Here is a 24138-nt window from a genome sequence, read left to right on the forward strand (position 1 = left end):
GAGGTCCGTTTTTGAAGAAATTAGTCCTCTTTTTTTAATCCAATTAGCAGTGTATTTTTCAATTTTTGTTTTGTATGCATTTTGACTATTTGCTTAAAAGCATAAACGGAATGATTTTGGATGTTGAATCTGCAGGTGTAAATTTGAAATTTAGACAAAACAAGCAAGAAATAAAATGTTCACTTCTTAAAAATATTTTTTTATGTACAATCTCTGGGCAAACATAGTACAAAATGTTTAATAAAATGGCTAGAAGACTAAGAAGGAATATCGGAATCACATAAACGATCTTCAGTATTTTCATTCTCACTTCTTACAGAAAGTACACTTGTCTTCGTCTGATATGTTACTTCTTGTAAAAAAAAAATATTAGTAGCAATTATCCCATAAATTAACTTAAAACTTTTGGTCCGATTATAGCTCTCAGATCATTCCTCACTACCTCTATTAGCATTGAATACTTGCGTCAAGTTTCTTGCTTAACAGTGTGTTGCCTTTTAACTTTATTTAAAAGAGCTTTGTTACGAATTTTGTTTTTTGCAATTTAATGAATTTATCCCCCCGCTTATCAAAAATAATGTGTGCTAAATGACTTTTGATACAACTTTCCATGATTTTGGAATTTTGGATATTAAGAAGTGTTCAAGAAATCATTGCATCTAGTGTTTATTTGATCATTTTGAAAGGTATTAAATTACTGTGGTAATCTACTAAGAATTTTAATGCCGACTTCTGTCCAAGATTCTTATTAACAGAACATTATAAGGAAGACAAAATTTAAAATACTCTGGGATAAATACTCATTTGGATTTCGCGGCTTCTCTTTCCAATAAGATACTGCCTAAAATTACATATCTCCAGAACCTGTTTTAATGAACTTACTCATTTTTTCTCATTTACGTCTCCCTTAATTCTAAACATTCTTTCTATTTCTGAATATAGTTGTACTGACAACTCTGCCACGCCCCATCTTCATTTTCCAGCAATCTTTTAACCCATTGTGTCTTAATATACCTAACGAATGAACAAATGTATCATATTTAGTCCTCGCTCATTTTCAGAAGATACTAGAATGTCAAAGCTTTTCTCATTATTTTAGCATCCCATGCAAATTTAAATAAAGCACGATTTAGTTTTGTTTCAACGGTTGCTGATGGATTTGGTTGAGCTGATAAAAGATGGATGAATGCAGGGAGAAGCTGAGTTTTTTTTTCTCCAGAATGACCTTACAACTACTGAAAGGCATCTTTGATACCATCTTGCCAGTATTCTTTTGCATTTGTTACGTTCTTCCTATTATTAATTTTCACCATTTGTTGATTTTCTATAGAAAAATCGGTGCCAGTGAGTGTAAAGTTACAAAAAGACCAATTTAGTTCTCAATTCGAACAACATATTCTTTTACTGGAAAATGTCTTGCTTCCTATTCAATGCCTTTGTTTTTGTTATGCTACAATTAAGTCAAGAAAAAATCTTGCAAAATATTCACAGTTGATATAAGAGAAATCTGAGATCCGTTAAGAAGAATAAGAGTGAACTTAGTTCAAATACACGTAGGTAGTTATTTGGATACAACAACATCAACAATACTAACAACAACAACAATAACAGCAGCAGTAGTAAAACAATTTTTTCTCCAAACTAATAAACCTTCCATTGGAATTTCATAAAATAAGTAAAATCAAACTTTCTTACGGAATACAGACAAAGATTCGAATATTGTGAGTTAAATCGATTGGAATATTGCATGTGAGTGAAATCGATTGGAATATTGCATGTGAGTGAAATCGATTGGAATACTGTACGTGAGTGAAATCGGTTGGAATATTGTATGTGAGTGAAATCGATTGGAATACTGTATGTGAGTGAGATAGATTCTAGTACTGTATGTAAGTGAAATCGATTGGAATATTGTATATGAGTGAGATAGATTCGAATACTGTACACGAGTGAAATCGATTGGAATATTCTATGCGAGTGAGATTCAAATATTGTACGTGAGTGAAATCGATTGGAATATTGTACAGAAGTGAAATCGATTGAAATATTGTATGTGAGTGAAATGGATTCGAATATTGTATGTGAGTGAGATTGATTCGAATATTGAACGTGAGTGGGTTCCGGGACATATGAAATGAGCACTATTCCCGTTACTACCTTCGTCTTGTGTATGTATAACTTCAATAAGTGAACGTATCAGTCGGAGGTACTGCATACTAGGATGTAGCACGTTTCATATATTGGTACTAGCATTTAAACACTGGTTCATATTGCTTGATGAAAGAAAGAAAAAAAGAAGAAAAAAAAGAACTTTGTCACAAGTTTCGCTGAACCATACTTAATTTACAGGTCCCAATTCATAAATCTAAACTTACACATCGGTGTTTAGCGTTAAATGTAAACTTACACATCGGTGTTTAGCGTTAAATGTAAACTCACACATCGGTGTTTAGCGTTAAATGTAAACTTACACATCGGTGTTTATCGTTGTATAAAAATGTGTATTTCAGAATGATACAATGTTATTTCAGTCGACTGTTGATAACACTGCTGACATATGAAGTGAATAAGCTGCATCTTTTTGAGATTTTAACACAAGTATATAAGTAAACTGGAATACAGCGCTGAAATCAAAGTCGTGTATGACTAACTTTTTCTTCGTTCAGATCCATTGTGTTGTTGAATAGCAAAGAAGACTGCTAACATAATTCCGTTATTTTGATGGACTCCTTTAATTGGCGATGGCTATAGATTTCAGCGGTAACTTAAGAAATATAACAGCGATATTGAATGAATATAATTTTCAGGATGCATCAATCATTCCAGACATGGATGAGTTCAAAAATCATCGTTTTCGTTTTTCCGAATTTATATTCTCTGCATGCCACGCAAGTGTTCTTCGCGGTAAAACACATGCACGATGATAACACTTAATGTTTTTATACGTGTAGCTATCTCACATAATTTTATAAAATCAATGACTACATCGCTATTATACCGAAAATCGCTAATTTGGCAAGTTCTCTCGGCCTACAATATTCTCCGCTGCGTAAACATAATCAAAGAATTATTTCAAAACATCAAGCTGAGAGAACGAATCACATAAAACTTTTATTGCAACGGAAAATTAATCAAATAGACGCTTCATCGTTAAACAAAGGTTTATATATTTTATATATTTTTCAGTGCAACAATAGTTATACATTAAATCAACATCAATAATGTAAAACGTTACATAATCCCTTCTTTACAAGATTAGGTTTTGAAACTTATCTAGCCTTTTTGGTAAAATGGTACGATATCCATCCTTTACGGATGTCATTTTTTCATTTTACACTTTGCGAAAGTTTCCACTAGTTTCTCTCTAAATCTCCTATTTAAAATACTGTAAATAAAAGGGTTAACAACATTATTTATTAGGTATGAACGTATTAAAAAGTTTGTCATGATTACGTTTGTTCCATCAAATGGCACGTGCATGAGCTCATGGAATCTGACCACTACGTGCGGCAAGAAGCTGAGAATGAAAGTAAGAGTTACAGAGAAAAAAACAACGGCTGAATGGATACAGATTTCCTGTGTACGACCGGAACCTAACACAGATGTAGTCGTTACATTGTAGAGCCTACCGTCGGAAATCGCTGGCGAATGTAAATTCTTAAGTACAGATGGATAGGAATGTTTTCGAGCTCTTCTTTGCCTTTTGAACCAACGGTGTATCTCAGTTCCTATTAGTGTGTAGACGAGAACGAGGACAATGACACAGATCAGCAGGGAAGAGGCAAGACAGATGTAATAAATCCGATAGAGATTGTAATTCAATTCATCGTCGGGTGCCATGGAACACTGCTTGCCAGTGAGATTTTCTAATTCCACGAAAATGTCTCGACTATTGGAGAAAAAGAATACAGGCCAAGCTAGAAGAACAGCCACAGAAATGCATATGGCGCACACCAGTTTTGCCTTTCTTCCCGTGAACTGCTGCAATGGTTTACATATACTGTAGTATCTATCAAAAGAAATGGAGACGAGGACTAATCCAGAAGCTATCGTTACACAATATTCCACAAGTCTCATTATTTTACAAAACATCGTATTTTCAAATATGTACTGATGTTGAATGTCGTATATTTCCAGTGGCATTGCAACGAGACAATTGATTGTATCCAGAACAGCGAGGAACATGATGAAAATTCGCTCAGTTTTCCTCGAGGTCTTTGATCGATAGACGTACAACACTGAGGAGTTTCCAATGAAGCCAACAAACATCAAGGTGGCTAGAACACAGACGACGGGCAGCAAAGACTTTGACATTTCTTCATTCAGTTGAAACAAATTCCTCTCTCGTTCCGTCACGTTTGATGCATAGATCCTTACAATAGCCATGTCTTCTCGATTCTGCTTTCTAGGTCATCTACACTCCAACCCGAGTTACATTCTTATGGTATAAAAAATAGTTTTGATTCAGCTCTTTTCAAGGCAAAACAAGTACGAGTTCAAGAGTGCTTCAACAATGATGCGACACCTTGATTACTTCCAAAACCATATTAATAGCAACGCTTGTAAATGGTTCCATCTCATGCTTCAGTCTTCAAAGATTTGCTTTACACTGATGTTATCTTGTCATCCAATGATACCTGATAAAATAGCTATTAAAATCGTTGGCTCTAATTGTTGTCATCTCTTCCATTTCTTTATCAAATATCAAATGGAATCAGATGTCATGGTGACCAACAGCGCGCTTCCATTAACCGCACCGACAGCCCTGTAGGAATGCAAACATAGATACATGTCATGAATAATTGAACCAACGTAACGTACAATGTGTTCGACAATCCCTAATGTGAATTATCGTAGAATCGAAATAGATAGAAAAACATTTGATACTTTAGTTTCGATTGTAATGTTAATATTCCCAGACGTGAATCTGGCTCACCATACAAATACTTATATTCAAAGAAAATTATATGGAACAAAGAGATATTGTTGTGAAATATCCTATAAATAGTGTTTTGACCTGAATTCAAAGCAAAAGAGCAAGCATGTGTCTCATCAATTGTAGTATTTCAGTCAACAATTGCATGTTTCAATCATATTTTGTGGGTGGTGTGAATAGGTGTGGGTAGGTGGGAAATATAATGTTTTCTCGACAAATAAAATTAGTGAGAACTAACAAGAAATTTTGAATGAATCTCATATTCAGGATGGCAAATATACAAACATACATGGGTGTGCGTGCGTGCGTGGCTGTGTGTTTGTTCTAAGCTCACGTATTCAGTTTACACCATATATAGTCCAGAAACTTTGTCAAATGCATGTACAAGTAAAGGCTTTTGTGGAAATCAGTAGAACACAAAAGCGCATTAGAATACTGTCTCCACATCAATGACAAAACTACAACATCAAAAGTATATACTGAGGTGTTTCATTAATAGCATATATTACCGAGAAGAAAAAAAAACAAAAAACAAAACAAAAAGGAAAGCAAAGAATTAAAAATTGAAGACGAATGAAAAGGTTTTGAGTTGTATAGTCTACTTTAATCTTCTTGTGATCCAAACGAAATGTTGTACATACGACATTATTTACGTGTTATTTTCTGTAAAGATCACACGACTGCCAGATAAAACAGTTTTAACTGAGAGAGGAAAAGAGAGTGTGTATAAAATGAGATCTCTAAGGTCAGACTGCTTTGTTCAGTCCAGATGAAAGTGTTTTGCTGTCTCTATTTCACCACAGGGACAATTCTTAATGTAAGATACATGATTCGAATATAAATCGTAACTTAAATTATTACATTTGTTCTTAACCTAGATATAACCTGTGACATTTGATTACCAGCACAATAGTAGCAAGGAGTGATTTCTCTTTATCGATTGAAGTAGGCCTAGAAAATATGCATTGAATGAGCGTTTCTTACTTCTTCACGGAAGATGTTCCATTTTCGAATAGCATAGGGTACAAACGAATTATTGAATAATATTGTTTTACACAATGGAGGTCGAATAATGTTTGTTGATCGAATAGAGTTGATTTTATGTTATACAAGTAAAGGTCAAATCATATCATGAAGATATACAGGAGGTAATTTGTGATAAATTTTAAAATATTGAATCAATTTTAATTTTTAACCGCAAGAGTTTAGACTTTCCAAGTTAGTTTCATTGTATAATTGTGAAGAGGATCAACGTTTGGTTGTACTTGGTATTATTCTCGTCACAGCAATATTTTCTTTTTACTTGGAGTATTTTCCGTAGCATTGTACAATTGCTCCAAATGTAATCAGCGTAATAAAAAATGGCAAAATATAGGATCTATACATTGTTTTCCAAAGACAATCGAACTTGTTAGGATTTAAAACTTTTTAAACAGTTTAATATCTCCAACGCTTTATCGAATGTTAATTTACTATGTGCGTGCCAAGAGGCATCACTGCCTAAAATAATGCCCAAATGTTTATGCTGGGTAACATCTTGTCGGGATTTCATTTGGCCATATATAATATAGGATGATGTGCATTGTTCGGTTTTCGTGATATTAGAATTAATTCAGTCTATCTGGTTTAAATGTGACTTGCCAGCGAAAGGACCATTCATGTATATTTTCAATATCTGGGTTTAAGATTTCACCAGCTTGGATCTTACTATCGATTATCATATATAGATACTTGGACCCTTATGTAGGCAAACATTCTCCAAATATGCATGACTGTCTGCAGCATAGAATATGAGACTTGGCGAATTTCATATAACTATTGCCAAATATTTCATTTTTTTTAAAAATTAATTACTTAAAGTTAAACCGTTATTGAACTGAGCAGCTAGCGTTAAGTTACTCAGCTCTTAAGTTCTTCTGCATTTCACGTCTGTTATTAAACAAATTTAGCAAACTATAGATAAATAAATGAATGTGTACTATATGAAGTGTGCCAATAAATTATCATATATATATATATATATATATATATATATATATATATATATATATATATATATATATATATATACACAAACGAAACTTCTAACAGTCCTCAAACAAATAAACAAAACACATTTTTTAAAGATGATTATGAAAAATTTGGATAAAAAACTGTGTACATGCTTAATTGTAATTTAGTTAGCTCCTTGTATTGTTTAACAAAAGTTATGAACTTTTTGTAAACGATCTTGTTAGGTGGATCTTTTTTATTTTATTGTCCTATTTATTTAGGTTTTTTTTTGCCTTTTTCAACAATATTTTGATCAAAATTGTAATCAGGAAATGCGAAAAAATAGGAAAGATAACTGAAAAAAGTATTAAGTTTTATATGCTCAAGTCGCCTTCAGAAGGTCAGATACTGCAATGGCAGAACAAATAGACTGCACAAAGAAAAATACATCATCTACCGAAGACTGAGCTAGCTTTGGCAATGCTGCTGTTGACTGAATGTCAATGTTGAGAAGTTGCTACCTAGATATACGAAGCTGTCTGGAGCCTTGAGTTTCTGACTCTTCACTGATGAACGGTTTACATAGGGCTTCTCAGGGGCAGGTTGGTACATGACTTCAGTCTTTTTGATGCTAATTGTGAGGCCGTAGTTGTCACATGCCTCAGCGAACCTGTTCATGCTGCTTTGCTTGTCTTTTTCTGAACAATCTACATGAAATATGATGAACCGTAGTGCGTGTATTTAATGCTCAAGTGGAGATGAGATTGAAGTAACAGTAGTCTTAGCAACCTGCCCCTACTAATTAAAAAAAAATTAATTAAATCATGTAATTTTAAGTAGCATTCGTAATATTATTAAGTTCCATTAGTGTTCTGTGAATAAAGTGTCTAACCTCTGTTGATTTCGTGGAATCCAGTAATGTTTTAAGATTTCTGCATAGTTGGGCCTGTAAACAACGAATTTATATACTTCTTTCTTAACGGCATTGGCATTCTTATATTAATGATATTCATCTTCAGCCGGTTGCAAAAAATACAGATCCTGTCATCTAGTGGACACATTGTGGTCTGTTCCATCTCCTCGTTGCAATATGTAAAATAAGGGTAGACATTCTTAGTTTTGAATCGGGTTTTCTAACTGTTGTCTCAATTTCTATACTGAAATACTTTTCATAGACAAATTATAAAAACTTTATATAACCCAGACAAAGGGTGCACACTGATTCTTTCCAGGACGGCTTACAAAGACAGTAAGTATTAACTTACATATGACACACACACACACACACACACACACACACATATATATATATATATATATATATATATATATATATATATATATATATATATATATATATATATATATATATATATATATATATATATATATTCTATTACCTGAGGAGATACGCTTTGTCCAGTCTTTCATAATGCGGTAATTATAATATCTATTAATCTTAAGCTTAGTTACTAAATCATCCTAAGTATATTTGATGCCTATACTTTAAACATTTAATTAAAACTTAATTTCCTTTTATGTTGTATTCTTTCCATTGCTCAATTAGGTAACAACTTGTCATTTCTGTAACAGTTGATTGACAATAATTTATTTATGGGACCATCTTTACAACGACCATTCCACCTAACCAAATTAGGATATGACAGAAAAAATAGCAGCCATAAAACGTTATTAAAATCAGCCCTGCTATCAGTCACAGAATACCTAAAGAGTGCCCTGATTTTTCAGTGTGGTCTTTGTTCTGCAGCAAAAGTGTTTCTACCCCTCCCTTTCCGGAAAAAAAGCTGATAAAAAAACAGACCTGTGTTGAAATCTCTATTAACCAGAGACCTCAAATTGCTCGACGTAGTCGGACCCTCAAGAGTTTTATTTTTTTTTATTATTATGGAAAATGCCCCGTCGTCGAGGTACCTGTGTCTGACCCTACATGCATCACTAGACATGTTTGTGCTGCCAGAAGTTGTAGAACACTACCTAACCACCAGTACGCACACCAGCACCCGAGGTATCCATGACAACTCACCGGTGCATAAATCTGCCGTTGTGACAAACGTCAGGAGCACATTATCGAAACTTTGTCACATCCTTCATAGAGCCCTGATTTAGCTCCAATTGCCTTTAGTCTGAATTATGTCACTACAAAAACAGCTGAAGGATAGATGATTTGAAAGACGACATGAGGAGATAAGTGCAGTTTCCTTTTGTATGAACATCATATCAAACAGTGAATACAAAATGGCATCTACTAATTGGTTGATCAGATCTAAAGAATAATAAGAGGTGCTTGGGAAGTACTTTCTAGAGGATGCAATGATGTATTGCTCACTAACAAAGAACATTGATGATGGGCGCATTACTATTCAGAACTTTCGTAAATACTCCTCGGACATGTAAACTATTATAATTCCAATACATACTTGTATGCTAGTAGTATAGGCTGGCATCTATTTGGAAATACATTATTATATTTGGGACGGTATGTCCATCTATGGGAAGTTATCATCCGGATAGGACAGTATGTCCGTCGATAGGAATTCAATATCACGTTCGGGACAGTACGGTCATCTATCTGAATTACGATTACGTTTGGAAAGGTGTGGTAGGAATTTAACATTATGGATGGGATAATGGTACATTAGTGCAGATTTTTAAAAATGTATTGCAAATAATGGGTGAGAAAAATAATCTATGTCCGTGTTTGAACCAAGACAAGGAAATCGCAGTCGCGGGGTAACCGTTTGACTGGGATTTCCTTATCTCGGTGCAAACCCCAAAACTAGATTCTCTTAGTCTAGACCAGATGGTATCATATTCATTAAACACTGGAACATTCACGGAGGCTTTTCTTACCAAAATGGAATCACTTTATATTGATAAAATTCAACTGAATTTTTAAATGCCAAACTTTCGTTTGTTTTTCCGTGAATGGAAGTTGCCAGGATCCTTTTAAAATGTCCAACTTGGTGACATATTTAGCATTTCCAATTTTGTCGATACAATCATCTATTCTTGGCAATGGAGATGAATTCTTTTTTGTGATACTGTTGTCTTTGCTATAATCAGTACACATGCAGAATATATTATTTGGTTTTGGCAGAAGATTATATGGTGAACTCCAGTTACTTTTACTTGGTTCTATATCCTTCAATAAATATTGAATTTCTATCTCCAAGCATTCCAGCTTGGGTGGATTCATCCTGTGAGGATATTTAATAGGTGTAGACTCATTTATAGATTTCATTTGTTCGTAAAAGGACGTCATAAATCAAGTGCTCATATTCACATAATAGCTATTTTAGTTCACTCTTTTCTTCTCGCTGTAGATGTGAACGTTTCTAGTCCAGATTGTTTAATATTTCTGAATTCCGAAGATTGGTTAAACTAAAGTTACTGCAGTTAGATTGTATTCTACTGTTTGGGATATACACAATTAATTGAATGAATAATGAACTGTGTTATCTCTATCAAAATGCCCCTTTATCACATGTATGTGAGAAAGTTGTTCATGTTTCCGTGTCCCAGGAGCTTAATGATTTACTTTAAGTCATTTACTTTCTTTTCAAATTGAATAGGGACCATACCATTTAGCACAAAGATGATTTTGAGGAATGGGGAAGAGAGACAGAACTTTATCACCAGGCTAAAATCTCCATTTCTGTCTATTTCGGTCATTTCTTAATTTCATGTTTGGCAAAGTAGAGTGAGTACTAATTAGTTCATGCTACGTCAAAGCCTTTGACAACTTATATTTAAAATCAGATATAATCAATAAGTCTATTTCATCAAACAATTTATTTCTTAAGAATACAAAATAAAACTTCAAAAGACACTTACAGTATTGTGAATTATGTTACAAAATAATCTTAAATGTAATATCACAAGTCCAAAAGTATATAATGTTCCGAATGAGTTCCAATAATCATTAATGTGCTGATGCACCAATAGTCTTAAATGTCCTGTCTTTGAATAAATTCACAATATCCAAAAATAGTGTGTTAATCGAGTCAATTAGCACTTTGTAATTTCAATGAATGATTAAATAAATATTCGTCCAGAATGATATCTAAACATAATTGTAAATGATTCCATAAACTACTCTTAAAACAGAAATGAATAATTTGTTCATGAAACCCTTATTTATACATATTTCATTTGATCTAAGACGTAATACAATGTTCTGGTAAGCCAATGGAAAATTCCACGAACTCGTAAACAATGTTAAGCCTTGAATTCACATTCTAGTAAACATCTTGTGATCAAAATTACAATTATCACAAAAGTCCGATATGCAAACACTCTATCACAACCCTCAATGAAGGAAAAAAATCAAGTACATAACACCATTAAAGACAGAGGTACATGTAAATCGTATGAGTGACAACACCCTCGAAAATTGTACGAGTGACAACATCCTTGCAAATCTTCCTTCACCAAATTACCATCATTGTCATTTGTTCATGAAGTCAGACTGGTCTAGTTGTTCGTCCATAGCAAACATATTCTGGGCAGAATAAAGCAAGCATAAATCGATTTATCATTTAAGAATCAAACGTAAAAATCAGTCAAGTGTAGTGATATGTGAGCACTGGGTTCTTAAATAAAAATTACTGTAGTATTTCGCCTTTAAGAACCTTTCAGTTGACAATGACTGTTTTGAGGTCCTTGGAAACAGCTGTAAGCTGACGCGGGTGTTTGATTCGCTCGGTATGAGACCGACTGTGTGTACAGAAAACATTGTTTGTTCTACGGATTACTCCGAACTAACTGCAGTTATGTATACTTAATTTATATTATGTACCTGTTTTTTTATCATATCTGTGACAAAGGGTTGTGAAAATGGAGTTTTTGCCAACATGACATTTGTCATGATTCTAAGAAGTAAACAAGATGTTTGTACGATCTTAGTTCAGTGCTTAACCTCATTTACAAGTTGAGAAGGTTCTGTAATCTAACTTGGTTTAAATTTGGTGTAATTATCCATTATGATGATCAGAGTTTCCAGAACATTCTATTGCGACATAGGGCAAGTGAAGCATGCAAATAAAGGATTTGGTAAACAAATATTCATTCCTGGTTTACATAAGTCTTTGGGACTATGTGATCAGAGTTTGCAGTTGTTTTCAGATATCATTCTAGAAGGTTTATTTATTTAAATCATTCATTGGAATTACAAAGTGTTCATTGACATATATCTACATTATACGAATAGCTGCAAGTCTCTTTAGTTTACAGTTGAGCTAGACGTATGAACAATGGATGATATTTCTAACGTACAGCCATGTGACGGAAATTAATTTTGATTACCGACAGCAAGGTGTCTGTAGACGCCGATAGCAGAGTAATCAAAATCGAAAAGTTGGGTATCGTAAAATACATGTTAGATATATAACGTCTTACTAATTTTCTTTACAGCAATCACTGAATATATAGATGCCGATAACAGAGTAATGATAATCGCAAATAGGAAGTTGAAGACGAAGTTTTCATTGTAATGCTGATGTCGGCATTGTGGCCATTGCAAATAGTAGCAAGGACCATGGATATTAACCAAGTGACCGTCTTGATTTCAGTTTAGTTGAAAACAAAATGAAATCACAGACATTGGCTGTATTGCATCTTAAATTAGACACATACTTAAAAAGGTCCGACTATTAGTGTACTGAACAACAAAGTTCCGTTTAAGTGAACAGTTCGTCAGTGCATCCCTTAAAATACCCCTCTTCGAAGTCTGATTATCCAAATATTAAATGCAATTGTGCATTAAAGTTTTCAATATGTTGTTTATACACAAGAAAACTGGCAGCTTTCAAATCGTCTGATACTCCACAATCCTTTGATAACGGGATTCAGCAAAATAAAATTCACTTGGACCTAAATCAGGGCTTTACGGAGAGTGTAGCAAAGTTTTATGTGATGGTACGTTGTCATGGTGTAGAGGGCTACTTCGGATACCTGTGCTCGGATGGGTGGTTTCGTGGTGTTTTACAACATTTGAGCAACACTTTGGAGGCATACAAATATTCAGCGACACTAGCCGAGTCGGACGCTGAGCGACCTGGTCTTAGGCAATGAAAACTATGCATATAAAGCTCTTTTAACAGTCCCTCTACGTCGAACGACCTGCAATCTCTGCTCTTTTACTCTGAGCCAAACTGTACGATTGTCACTTGGGTCTAGTTCAAAACAGATAAATCAAAGTTTCATCACCTGTGTCAATCTCACATTTGTCTGGTCATGTTTTTCATTTTGGGCTAGTAGTTGTTTGGAAGTTTCAATCCATGTCTGCCTTTGATTAGATGTCAACAAATGCGGGACCCATCTTGCACTAAACGCATCTGAACTTCAACCATCTTGAAAACGAAATATCCACCTAAAAACCGTAAGTATCAGAGAGGAGTACATTGTGAACTTTATCCAAGTCCGCCTTGATATCAGTCAGAGAGCAACTCACGAGAGCCTGGATTTTCCTGTAGGCTTAGTAACATAAGTGTTATCGTCCGACATTTTTACCTCACTGTCATTTACCTATTTTACGTTGCACGCATATTTCTGCAGGTGTCTTGCGTGCTGCAGGTGCAGCTGCAAATCATCTTGTTGAACGCTATTTTGTCTAACAACTTGCATAAAATTCATTGACAAGTTTAAATAAATGATGACCAAATATTTAGAACTTTCTAAATGCGCCTTGTTTATTGTGCAATGAAGAGTGCATTTTGAACCATTTCTGCTATTTGACAGATACAGAATATGTTCCGATAACAGTAATGCGTGATCATCGACATAAAGTTTAATACTTCATCAGGAAAACGAGAAGACGTGCTAGCATGACCATTGAAGCAATAACCGAATGTAACAGGTCCAATTACATCACCTCTTGTTAGGTAACATCGTACAGAAATAAACAAGGAATGTGGGAGGGGATACATTTATTGACCATTTACAATAGACTTGGTTATTCATATATGAACGGGGATACATTGCTTGACAATTTACAATAGACTTCATTATTTCAACAAACTATAGCTATACATTTCTTGACAATTTTGGATATTTCAAAATGTTTCATGTGAAGACAAAAAAACAAACAAAACAAATTAAATTTGTCACTTATAACATTATGTAAATATCGATCTATCTTTCAAAGACGGATGTTGTATATCACGTTTTTATTTGATTTTTGGAGCTTTAAATCACAAAATAAATAATTATTTTACTAAACATTAATCATCTGTATTATTTGTACAGAAGGCCGACACACCAGTTAGTCAGCCACTATCAAACGGTTCGTCCACATCAATAAAATTCAATACTTTTTCAATGACCCGTACATATTAAAAAATGACCAGATGATATTCAAAACGTAGGTGGCCCTTGTGACGTCTCTTTAGGTTAATCTTTTCAAGCGACGTTCACTTACACACACACTCATCACAAATGTATGTATGTATGTATGTATGTATGTATGTATGTGTGTATATATATATATATATATATATATATATATATATATATATATATATATATGTATATGTATATATATATATATATATATATATATATATATATATATATATATATATATATATATGTATGTATGTATGTATATATATATATATATATATATATATATATATATATATATATATATATATATATATATATATATATATATATAGAGAGAGAGAGAGAGAGAGAGAGAGAGAGATCTGTGTGTGTGTGTGTGTGTGTGTGTGTGTGTGTGTGTGTTCTGCTTTACATATAAAAAGCGCATCGTTAAGGAAGGTGACAATCATTTTCTCGTCATGATACATATATGTCAAGCAGTTGTAATCAATTAAGTGCCAAAGAAAATTCTGTCAAGTTTCTTCTTTAGGTGAACGAATATTCTGGCAAGGCATTTCAGAACTTATATTTTCTTTCAGATAACAGTGAGAATCTAATATTTGTTACTCATGTTGTTAAAAGAACATAGAAATGGTACAAGTACTCCTAAATGATCTACATATTGCCCTTAAACGCACACAAAAATGCAACTAGTCAGATTGTCACACTTATATCATGCATTCAGATAGGATAACTTCAAATATGTAAGACAATTATGCAACAACATTCTTCAATGGCACGAAGACAAATACTATGATACTTAGGTGAAAACTAATGTTTCCAAAGTTTGGTTTCGAGGTGATTCAGGGTCACTTATAAGCATGAGAAAGTGTGAATATGTCGGTAGTTTTGTGTTGGAATAAAAAAGACTCAAGAATAATGATCGCATGTTAACGCCTGTTTATTATGCCCCAGCCACGAAGTGCAGAGCATAAATTCAAAGGTATTCTCCATGGTAAAGCAGTGTTAGGGACCAGCTTCGCGCTGATAAAAGAGACCGCCGTATAGCTGAGGGGCTCTGGCTTTCCACCAGACTCACTATTCATAAGCAAATCTATGAAGCTACTAAGAAGAACGTCACAAACGTAGTCCATGTAGAAAAATCAGCCCACTACAATACTACGATCATGGAAAGATCCAGCTGCAAAGAGCTCTTCGAGATTACTAACAAACTAACGTCAAGGAACAAATGAACACCACTTCCAACTACCTTCTCTCTAGTCGACCTTCCGGACATGTTTGCAAATTTCTTCCGTGACAAAGTACAAACCATTAGAGATAAGCTTGACAATACAATTTCAACTGACTCGTCGTCACCATACAGTTGGGATACGGAAGTTCAGCGGCAACCATTAGACATGTGAACCTGTCTCTATGGATCTAGTACGTACAATAGTGATGAAGAGTGCACCAAAGTCATGTGAACTTGATCCAATTCCACCATCACTGCTTCTTGAGTGATTAGATCCAGTATTGCCTTCACTAAATGATGTTATTAATACCTCTGTGTCATCCGGGGAATTCCCATCATTTTTCAAAACCGCCATTGTAAAGCCTCTGCTGAAGAAACCAACACTCAACCATAACGATTTAAAGAACTACCGCCCAGTTTCTAATCTCCCATTCATATAAAAAAATCTTAGATAAGGTTGTTCTAACCCAGCTTGTATCTCATCTGAATTAAAACAGTCTTTTTAGCAATGTACAATCTGCATATCGCCCTTGCCACAGTACTGAAACTACTTTTCTAAAAGTAGTTAATGACATTCTCTGCTTTGGATAGCGGAAAGATTACAGTCCTCACCCTCCTTGATTTGTCTGCAGCATTTGACACAATAGACCATGATATATTACTTCACCATCTCCAGCATGTATTTGAGATTCATGATACAGCCTTAATGTGGTTAAAGTCCTACTTGGTCAACAGGGCATAAATTGAGTCTGCAAATGGAATACACTCCAGCCCAGTTAATATATGTTGTGGTGTTCCACTGGGGTCTATTCTTGGACCTGTTCTCTTCATTATATACACTCAGCCGCTCACAAGTGTCATAGATCATCATCCATTGTCTCACTGAAGTTGATGCTACCATCCAAGGTATAGAGAGGTGCATTTCTGATGCGATATCATGGATGACATGTAACAAGCTGCAGATGAATGATGATAAAACTGAGACCATTCTTATCACAACACAAAGACTTTCTCAGTCACATCCTTTACCTCAAACAAAAAATATCAGTAACACCAACATTATATTCACACAGTCAGTACGAAACCTAGGTGTCACTCTGAACAGTACTGTCACGTTTCACCAACATGTCATGAACATATGCAAGGCTGCATATCTTGAGCTGAGATGCATCAGCTCCATTCGCAAATATCTTTCAGTTGATGCCACTAGAACACTGGTATGTTCATTAGTACTTTCAAGACTGGACTATTGTAACTCAGTTATGTCTGGTTCATCTTAACATCTACTTCATAAACTTCAAAAAGTTCAAAACACAGCTGCTCGGATCATACTTAGAGTACCACGATCAGAGCACACCTCCCGCTAATCTCTACCCTACACTGGCTATCCAATCGATCCAGAATCAAACACAAAATATGTTCTCTGTGCTACGTTTCACTGACGGACTCCAGTCCTACATATCTATCCGACCTCACTCATGTGTACATACCAGCAAGATACTTACGCCCCTCTTCTGACAATCGTATACTCATTATTCCCACTACGAAAAAGAAGTCATATGGACAACGTTCTTTTGCATACCAGACTCCAGCAACGTGGAATGAATTGCCCACTGAACGTAGACACAAAGACACAGTGATCCCATTCAAGAGTGTTCTTAAAACTCACTTATTTCGACTGCAAGAACAAACTTAAAGACCTACTAATGTTCGCTACCGTAAATATTTACAGCCTGTTTTTATGTTTTCTAATTTCATGATGTTTGTTTTCTGTAATAATATTATTATATATGTTTTTTTATGTTATAGGTGTTGTCTAATGTTGTAAAGCGCTTAGAGCTTCTAAAGATTATGCGCTATAAAAAGTCCTCATTATTATTATTATTATTATTAGCAATAAAAAAATATATTCAGTGGAAATACATGTCGATCGACACGAAAGTATTGCCAAGCTTAAAGGCTGCAAAGTTTGTATAGAACTAGATTTCGTAAATCTATTTATATTTTACACAGTCACAAACATGAGTGGAAGATTGAAAATTGGTTACTTATCTCCCGTTAACAATGTCACCACCATGAACCAAACTGAAGCCACCAGAGTCCTCCAATGAGGTCGCATACACAACATGAATGATGTCTCTTCATTTGTGTCTAGAAAACAAATTTATGAAAGCAGCACTGGAAAATTAATTACTCAAAAATTGCGCGAAAATTATAAATTCATATAATTTAAGTCACAGATATAAATTAATTCTTGGGCAAATTAAGCCACCCCTCTAACCTCTAAAACGAAAGTCAATTCTTCAGGTTTTGATCTTATATAAAGTCATCAAGATATAGAAAACGTTGTTAAAACAAACACACATACACATACTCTCTCTCTCTCTCTCTCTCTCTCTCTCTCTCTCTCTCTCTCTCTCCATATTATGTTCTTCTATGAAGGGAGAGTGTTCATAAAAAGAGAAAAGGCAAAACTGCATTTAGTAAACGTCCACCATCAGTGCTGACTAATGTTTACTTTTTGTTTGTTTCTTTGTGGGTTTTTTTTTTTATTTAAAACGGTGAATAAAGATTTATGACAGAGTAATCTGACTTTCCAGTGTTCTCGACATAACTAGAATAATCACACGGGGAAATTACTCTTACCAATTTTTATTCGCTTCTTTGACTTCTTGTTGGATAGGCTTTCATACCAATACTTTACTTTTGCATCATTTTATGAATCATTGCTTTTAATTTGAAAACACTGGTCACAATGACATATTTCCATGTTACTAAGTATCTATGTATATACCATGGTTTTGCTAATAATCCGACAATAATTCATGTAAATGATAAATTTGACTACTGTAAAAGACCGGTTGACGAGCACCGTGACATGACAGTTTCACTAGCAACGTTTTCGACATTTCATTTTGTAAAGGTCGAACTTTTTGGAAGCTACATGACGCCTCACTATGGTCTGATGAGTTCCATCTTTCCTGAGTTTTTTTCCCTCCTTCTATACACTAGTGACCGAAGTTTTGTTCGAGTTTGTCTATAGAAAAGCAAAAGTATATGTCGAGATTGACATTAATATAGTGTTTTCTTGTCCTAATAAACGATATAAAAACAAAACAATATGCTATGACGAATGCATTAAAATTATTTTCGAAATGAGGACAACAAGTATTCTGATGATACGTGCCCATCGTCTATTTTATCTTAACACCGTGTTCCCCTCGCTATCAAAGTCAATTTCAGGATGTTCCATCCCGTGTTTCATGTAGACACAAATGTAGGTGAAGACTTTATTCCAGGCGTCTGCCACTTCCTTTGTATAGTTCTCCTGTAGTGTATTTTGTAGACCGTGGTTTAGAGCTGGCCATAACCTCTATAAACAAAAAGGAAATAGAAATAAGTACCTTGCATTGTTAACATGGAAAGATGCATATAAAATCACAATAGACCCACAAGATATCAGTGTGATTAAAACACAGAGCAATATATAGTTTTATAGGATCTCATATGCTCCCATCATTACCTCCACTGATATCATTCCGCGCCATCTTTCAGCTCCTCATCCCATAATGGGTATGTGCTAAAAATTGGTTCAATGAAATAGCACACAATTTTAAGTTACATGTCTTACAAAAGATACCCAAATTATGAAACTATTCCCAGAAGATAATTACGAAATCGAATATAAAGTTGACGAAAAAGTATAGAACTGAATAGTTTAATAAAGGCACGGGCTATAATTATAGAATGGCATGCAAATGCAAGCACAGAGAAAAACATACATGTACATACAAGTATAAACGAACTTTCATTTCTCAACCTTCATATGAAAGAAAATAACTAACATTAATGGATTATTGTGTTTGTACTCTAGAATAATGTATGCTAATCCGAAATTTAACGGGGCGAATTTGCGAATCTCACGTACTCAGGGCTAAACCACAATATCTAACAGTACCAACAATATAATTTATTGATTATCTACCACCAATTGATTTTTTAAAAAATGCATTTTGAAATACATCTTAAGACATAAAAAAAATATGGTCATCTTAATTGAAATGACGCTTTAAAGGAGACGGCACTGTGTTTTAATGCAGATTTGTTGATAGTTGACTTGCAGGAGGGACACAATATACAAATAATGTAAATATCGCTCCATGTATGCGAAAACCCTCGAATCTTCCTTGTTGCTTACGGAAACACGTTTGCTTCGTTGATTAGGTGTTGTAAACGAGTGTGTAATTATGTTGGAATTTTATCAAGCTGCTGTTTGAATGTCTATAATTATACATAAAACAAAACAAAACTTAGCACTTTTGCGAAGTTCCACAGCAGAGATACAGCTAAATGGTCTTTAGACTATGTCAGTATGGGCGACAGAAGTTGATAAGTTATTTTGTAGTGTCCTTGTTTATGATCAGTTAACACTGGCTGTGTGATATTTCTATAAAAAGTTATTTCTTTATATATCTTTTAAATGGTGAATGATTCGGCGTATAAAAACTTTTAAAGTAATATTTCAGTTTCATTCTCCAAAATATACATAACGCTTAGCAACGTTTACATTTTCAGTACTTAACTTGAAAATTGACATTTGCAGACACGATTGAACTGATAATTATGGGTGGGTATTTTGTGGTCTCTGTATTAACACCAATGTCCATTTAGCGATGAAAGACATGATTTCGTTTGTTTGCCCTACTTACGCGTAATTTACTCAGGAAATACCTTGTTGACGTGTATTAAGTTAACCCTAATTTACAGAAAAGGTATGTCAATAGACTGTTGTTGTGGTAAGTATTGTATGTACTAGCTTATAAGTCGAGTCCAACTTCAAAACTACTCAAACCCAGATGTGTCGTCGCATAATACGCTGGCAGACCAGGGTCTGTTCAGTTTGTTAGGAGTAATTAATAGAACAAATAAGGTAAACCTGATTTGCAGGCGCCTTATTCTATGGCAAATCAGGACCTTTGTCGTTTACAGCTAGACGCATCTTATAAGCGAGTACAAATGGGATTACATATTTATCTGCATACAGCATTCAGTCTTCTGCATACTCTTACAACTGGAACGGTCAAAGCATTTTTTTCATATATGTTTTCTTTCCATTTGTGTATATATCACTTCCTTGAGATGTAGTCCATGTAAGTTTTAATTATTTATTCACTTGTTCAGTTTGCAAACTTTGCACAATACTAGAATTGATTCGGTTGGTATGCGTGTGGCTTCCATGTTTTATACGGCAGTGATAGTAATCTTAAATGACAATGTAATGTATATCATATCCTTCAACTGTTAGGTACCTGATTAACTAGACTGAAGAAATCATCCTTCAACAACTGTTTGTGCTCCAGTTAGTTTGCACTGATAAAACAAATTATTGTATCTACCATATCAAAAGCAACTGAAGTCCGCTTTTCTTGGAATAATCAACACAGCTCTCCATCTTCGTCAACGCAATGAAATCCGTTAACACAAGATTTTTGCAGATATTTATTACTGTGTAGTACTCGCTAATATGTCGAGGCCAACTGCACACAATACATATTGTGATCTGCCTTAGAAAAATACGCCTGCAGATCAGTCTATATTGTTTGTTCTAATGATTACTCCTAACAAATTGCACAGACCCAGATATGTCGACGATTAGGCGACTGCAGATTTGGTTGCCTGTAGTTTGCAGTTGCAGATGTAGTTTGCACTTACATGCTAGTAAATATGGTAAATATTTTAAAATCTGATTCAGTCTTTGAAACAAGGCTTCGGCCATACTGAGCTAAGATAATGTCAAAAGCGCTTAGGTTATGGGTAGAATAATAGGAATATAACAGTTGAAGTATGTAGCGACATCAATATAATGTTTTCTTTTTTATTCTTCAAGTTTATAATAAAATTTGTTATATGTGACAACATTACATTTGTAATAGACTCAAGTACGTAAGTTAACTAACATAAAAACCTGAGATATCCCCGTTCAATAAAATAACACCAAAGATATACTTTCGACAAAACAGTCAACAGATGTACGCTGGCTAAAAGGACTCTAATCATATGAGTCCACTAAAATTAGACCAAAGTTAGCTATTATAATTCAAGAAATATTTGTCAACTAAAACGAGTCCAGCACGGCACATTCGATAAAATAAATCGAAACATAATATGTATATTCGCTAAAATAATGCCACATAGCAAATTTACTATATGCTGTTAGCTCTGTGATACTTCAGATGAACCTGTTAATAAACTTATTATTCTTTATTAGATCGGATGGTGCAAACGCATACCAACTTTTGCATTATAGCTTTCAAATTGTATATTTCGAGAATGACAACTCTTATACAAGTGATACAAGCTTTAATGAATCAGACCGTAGCTTTTCAAACAGTACCAGAACACATTAACTTCAAAATCAATATCATGTAATTTCGTTTAGAAGAAAACAGCAGGGACCTAATGGTATGCATGTGTCCTTCCAAAGGAGCGGACACGACCAGATATCTCAGACGTTTCAAGTTGTCAATAATAGATATGAAACAAACTGAAACCTTACAGCAGCCTTAGAACACTGGGGACCTATGTTTCTTTTCTGCCATGCTTTTAAATATTTTATGCTAGCCTTAGAATAGTGGGGACTTATGTGTCTCTTTGTAATGCTTTTGAATCTTATGTACTTTCCAGCTTTTGGTATTTTTGGCATGGCGACTATAAGGTCCTGAAAGAACTGTCTGGATTGTACAAGATCTGCATTTTTGCATTTTATTTTCTTCAGAATATATATATATATATATATATATATATATATATATATATATATATATATATATATATATATATATATATATATATATATACATACATATACATACTCACACACATTTTAGAAGCAAATTTGCCTTATTTAAGCGTAGCTTCAGTGCCTCTGTAGTTCTGTTGCTAACGCTTAAACAAAATCGTTTGGCAAAGTTATTTGTTTCGCAAAATTATATAAACAATGCCATGCCAAGCTTATTCTTTTCAATTTCTAATATATATTTTCACGTGTACAGAGCAACAATCCCCGAATCTTTATCATTTAGACGTACGCTATCTTAGAAATTAAAAAGTGTGTGTGTGTGTGTGTGTGATTTAGATTTTTAAAGCAGCTTTAACATTTTTTTCAAGAACTAGAGAACAGCGATGTTTTTAATGAGATCGACAAGGACACACTGAGAGATAATACCATAGCTGCAAGTAAAAAATGATATAAAATAAAGCATTTGTAAGACTACATGATACCAAGAAATCCCCAAAACCCGGCAGTGTAAAACGAATCCTTAAAATATACAAGGAAGGAAATCCAATAAGCCACATGGAATTAAACGCCCAACAGGAAGGATAGTCGAGATAGCGGAAAATTAATTGAAAGGTTATGTCACCTATCTTCCATTAAGACACAAATCATCTGAGCAAATGAGGAAAAATTAAAAAGAAACTGCCGGAAGATGCATTTCCTGGCTGTATGGATGCAAGCATAATATACCATAGCGTACCGCGAAAAGAAGGACGAAAGGACTACATGTTTGCGTGAAAAAAACAAAATAAAACAATAACGAGAGAAGGTGCGATAAGAATATCAATCTTTTGTTTTGGTGATTGTTTTCTGATATTATGGATAATCTGGACCAGAAATTTTCGCATTTGCAACAACAAGAAAGGAATGAACTTAAACAGTTATTATTTGAATGCGAGCACTTATTTCCAAACGTTTCTACACTAAAAAAAATTATATGACGTTGAAATTGTAAATTCCGAACCTGTGAAATAACACCCGTATAGAATGAACCCTCTCAGACAGGAATACTTGAAAAAAGAAATTCAGTATTTGCTGGAGAATGATTTCATAGAGCCCAGTAAAAGTGACTGGAGTTCACCATGTATACTTGCTCCGAAACCAGATAAAACTTTCCGTATATGCACTGATTACAGGAAGGTGAACATTGTGACTAAAACAGATTCATTTCCATTACCAAAAATTGATGACTGCATTGACAAAATCGGAAATGCCAAGTATGTCACCAAATTTGATCTTCCTAAAGGATTTTGGCAAATTCCACTGACAGAAAGAGCAAAGGAAATTTCGGCATTCGCGACTCAAGATGGACTTTACGAGTGTAAAGTGATGCCGTTTGGCATGAAATGTTCATCTAGTACTTTTAAACGTCTAATGAATATGATTACCTCTGGTCTAGATAACTGTTATGCTTACATCAATGACGTCATCATCTACAACGACACCTGGAAAGAACATTTAGCAACAATTCGGAAATACTTTGACAGACTCACTGATGCAAGTTTGACAATTAATTTATGCAAAAGTGAGTTCAGCTGTGCTTGTGTAACATTGCTAGGATATATCGCGGGACAAGGACAAGTTAAACCTATAGATGGTAAGGTCAAGGTTATCTCTGAATTCCCTATGCCTGTTAGTAAAAAGAAACTAATGCGATTTTTGGGTATGGATGGATACTACCGGAATTTTTGTTTCAATTTTTCGATAATTGCTGAACCCCTGACAAATTTATTGATCCAGAAAAACACGTTTTATTGGACTGAAATATGTGAGAAGGGT

General features: G+C 34.3%; 1 protein-coding gene across 1 annotated transcript in view; it reads right to left on the reverse strand.

The window, feature by feature from the left end:
• Nucleotides 1–18160: 18160 nt before the first annotated feature.
• Nucleotides 18161–24138, reverse strand: part of LOC149808236 (cytoglobin-1-like) — a 41616-nt gene continuing 35638 nt past the window's right edge. The window contains exon 3 of the mRNA XM_089975285.1: nucleotides 18161–18897. Within this exon, the coding sequence (XP_089831411.1) occupies nucleotides 18724–18897 (174 nt within the window). The 3' untranslated portion in view covers nucleotides 18161–18723. The remainder of the gene's footprint in view (nucleotides 18898–24138) is intronic.

The sequence above is a fragment of the Sinohyriopsis cumingii genome, chromosome 1, assembly GCF_028554795.1.
Source record: "Sinohyriopsis cumingii isolate HCF-2022 chromosome 1, ASM2855479v2, whole genome shotgun sequence".
NCBI lineage: Eukaryota > Metazoa > Mollusca > Bivalvia > Unionida > Unionidae > Sinohyriopsis > Sinohyriopsis cumingii.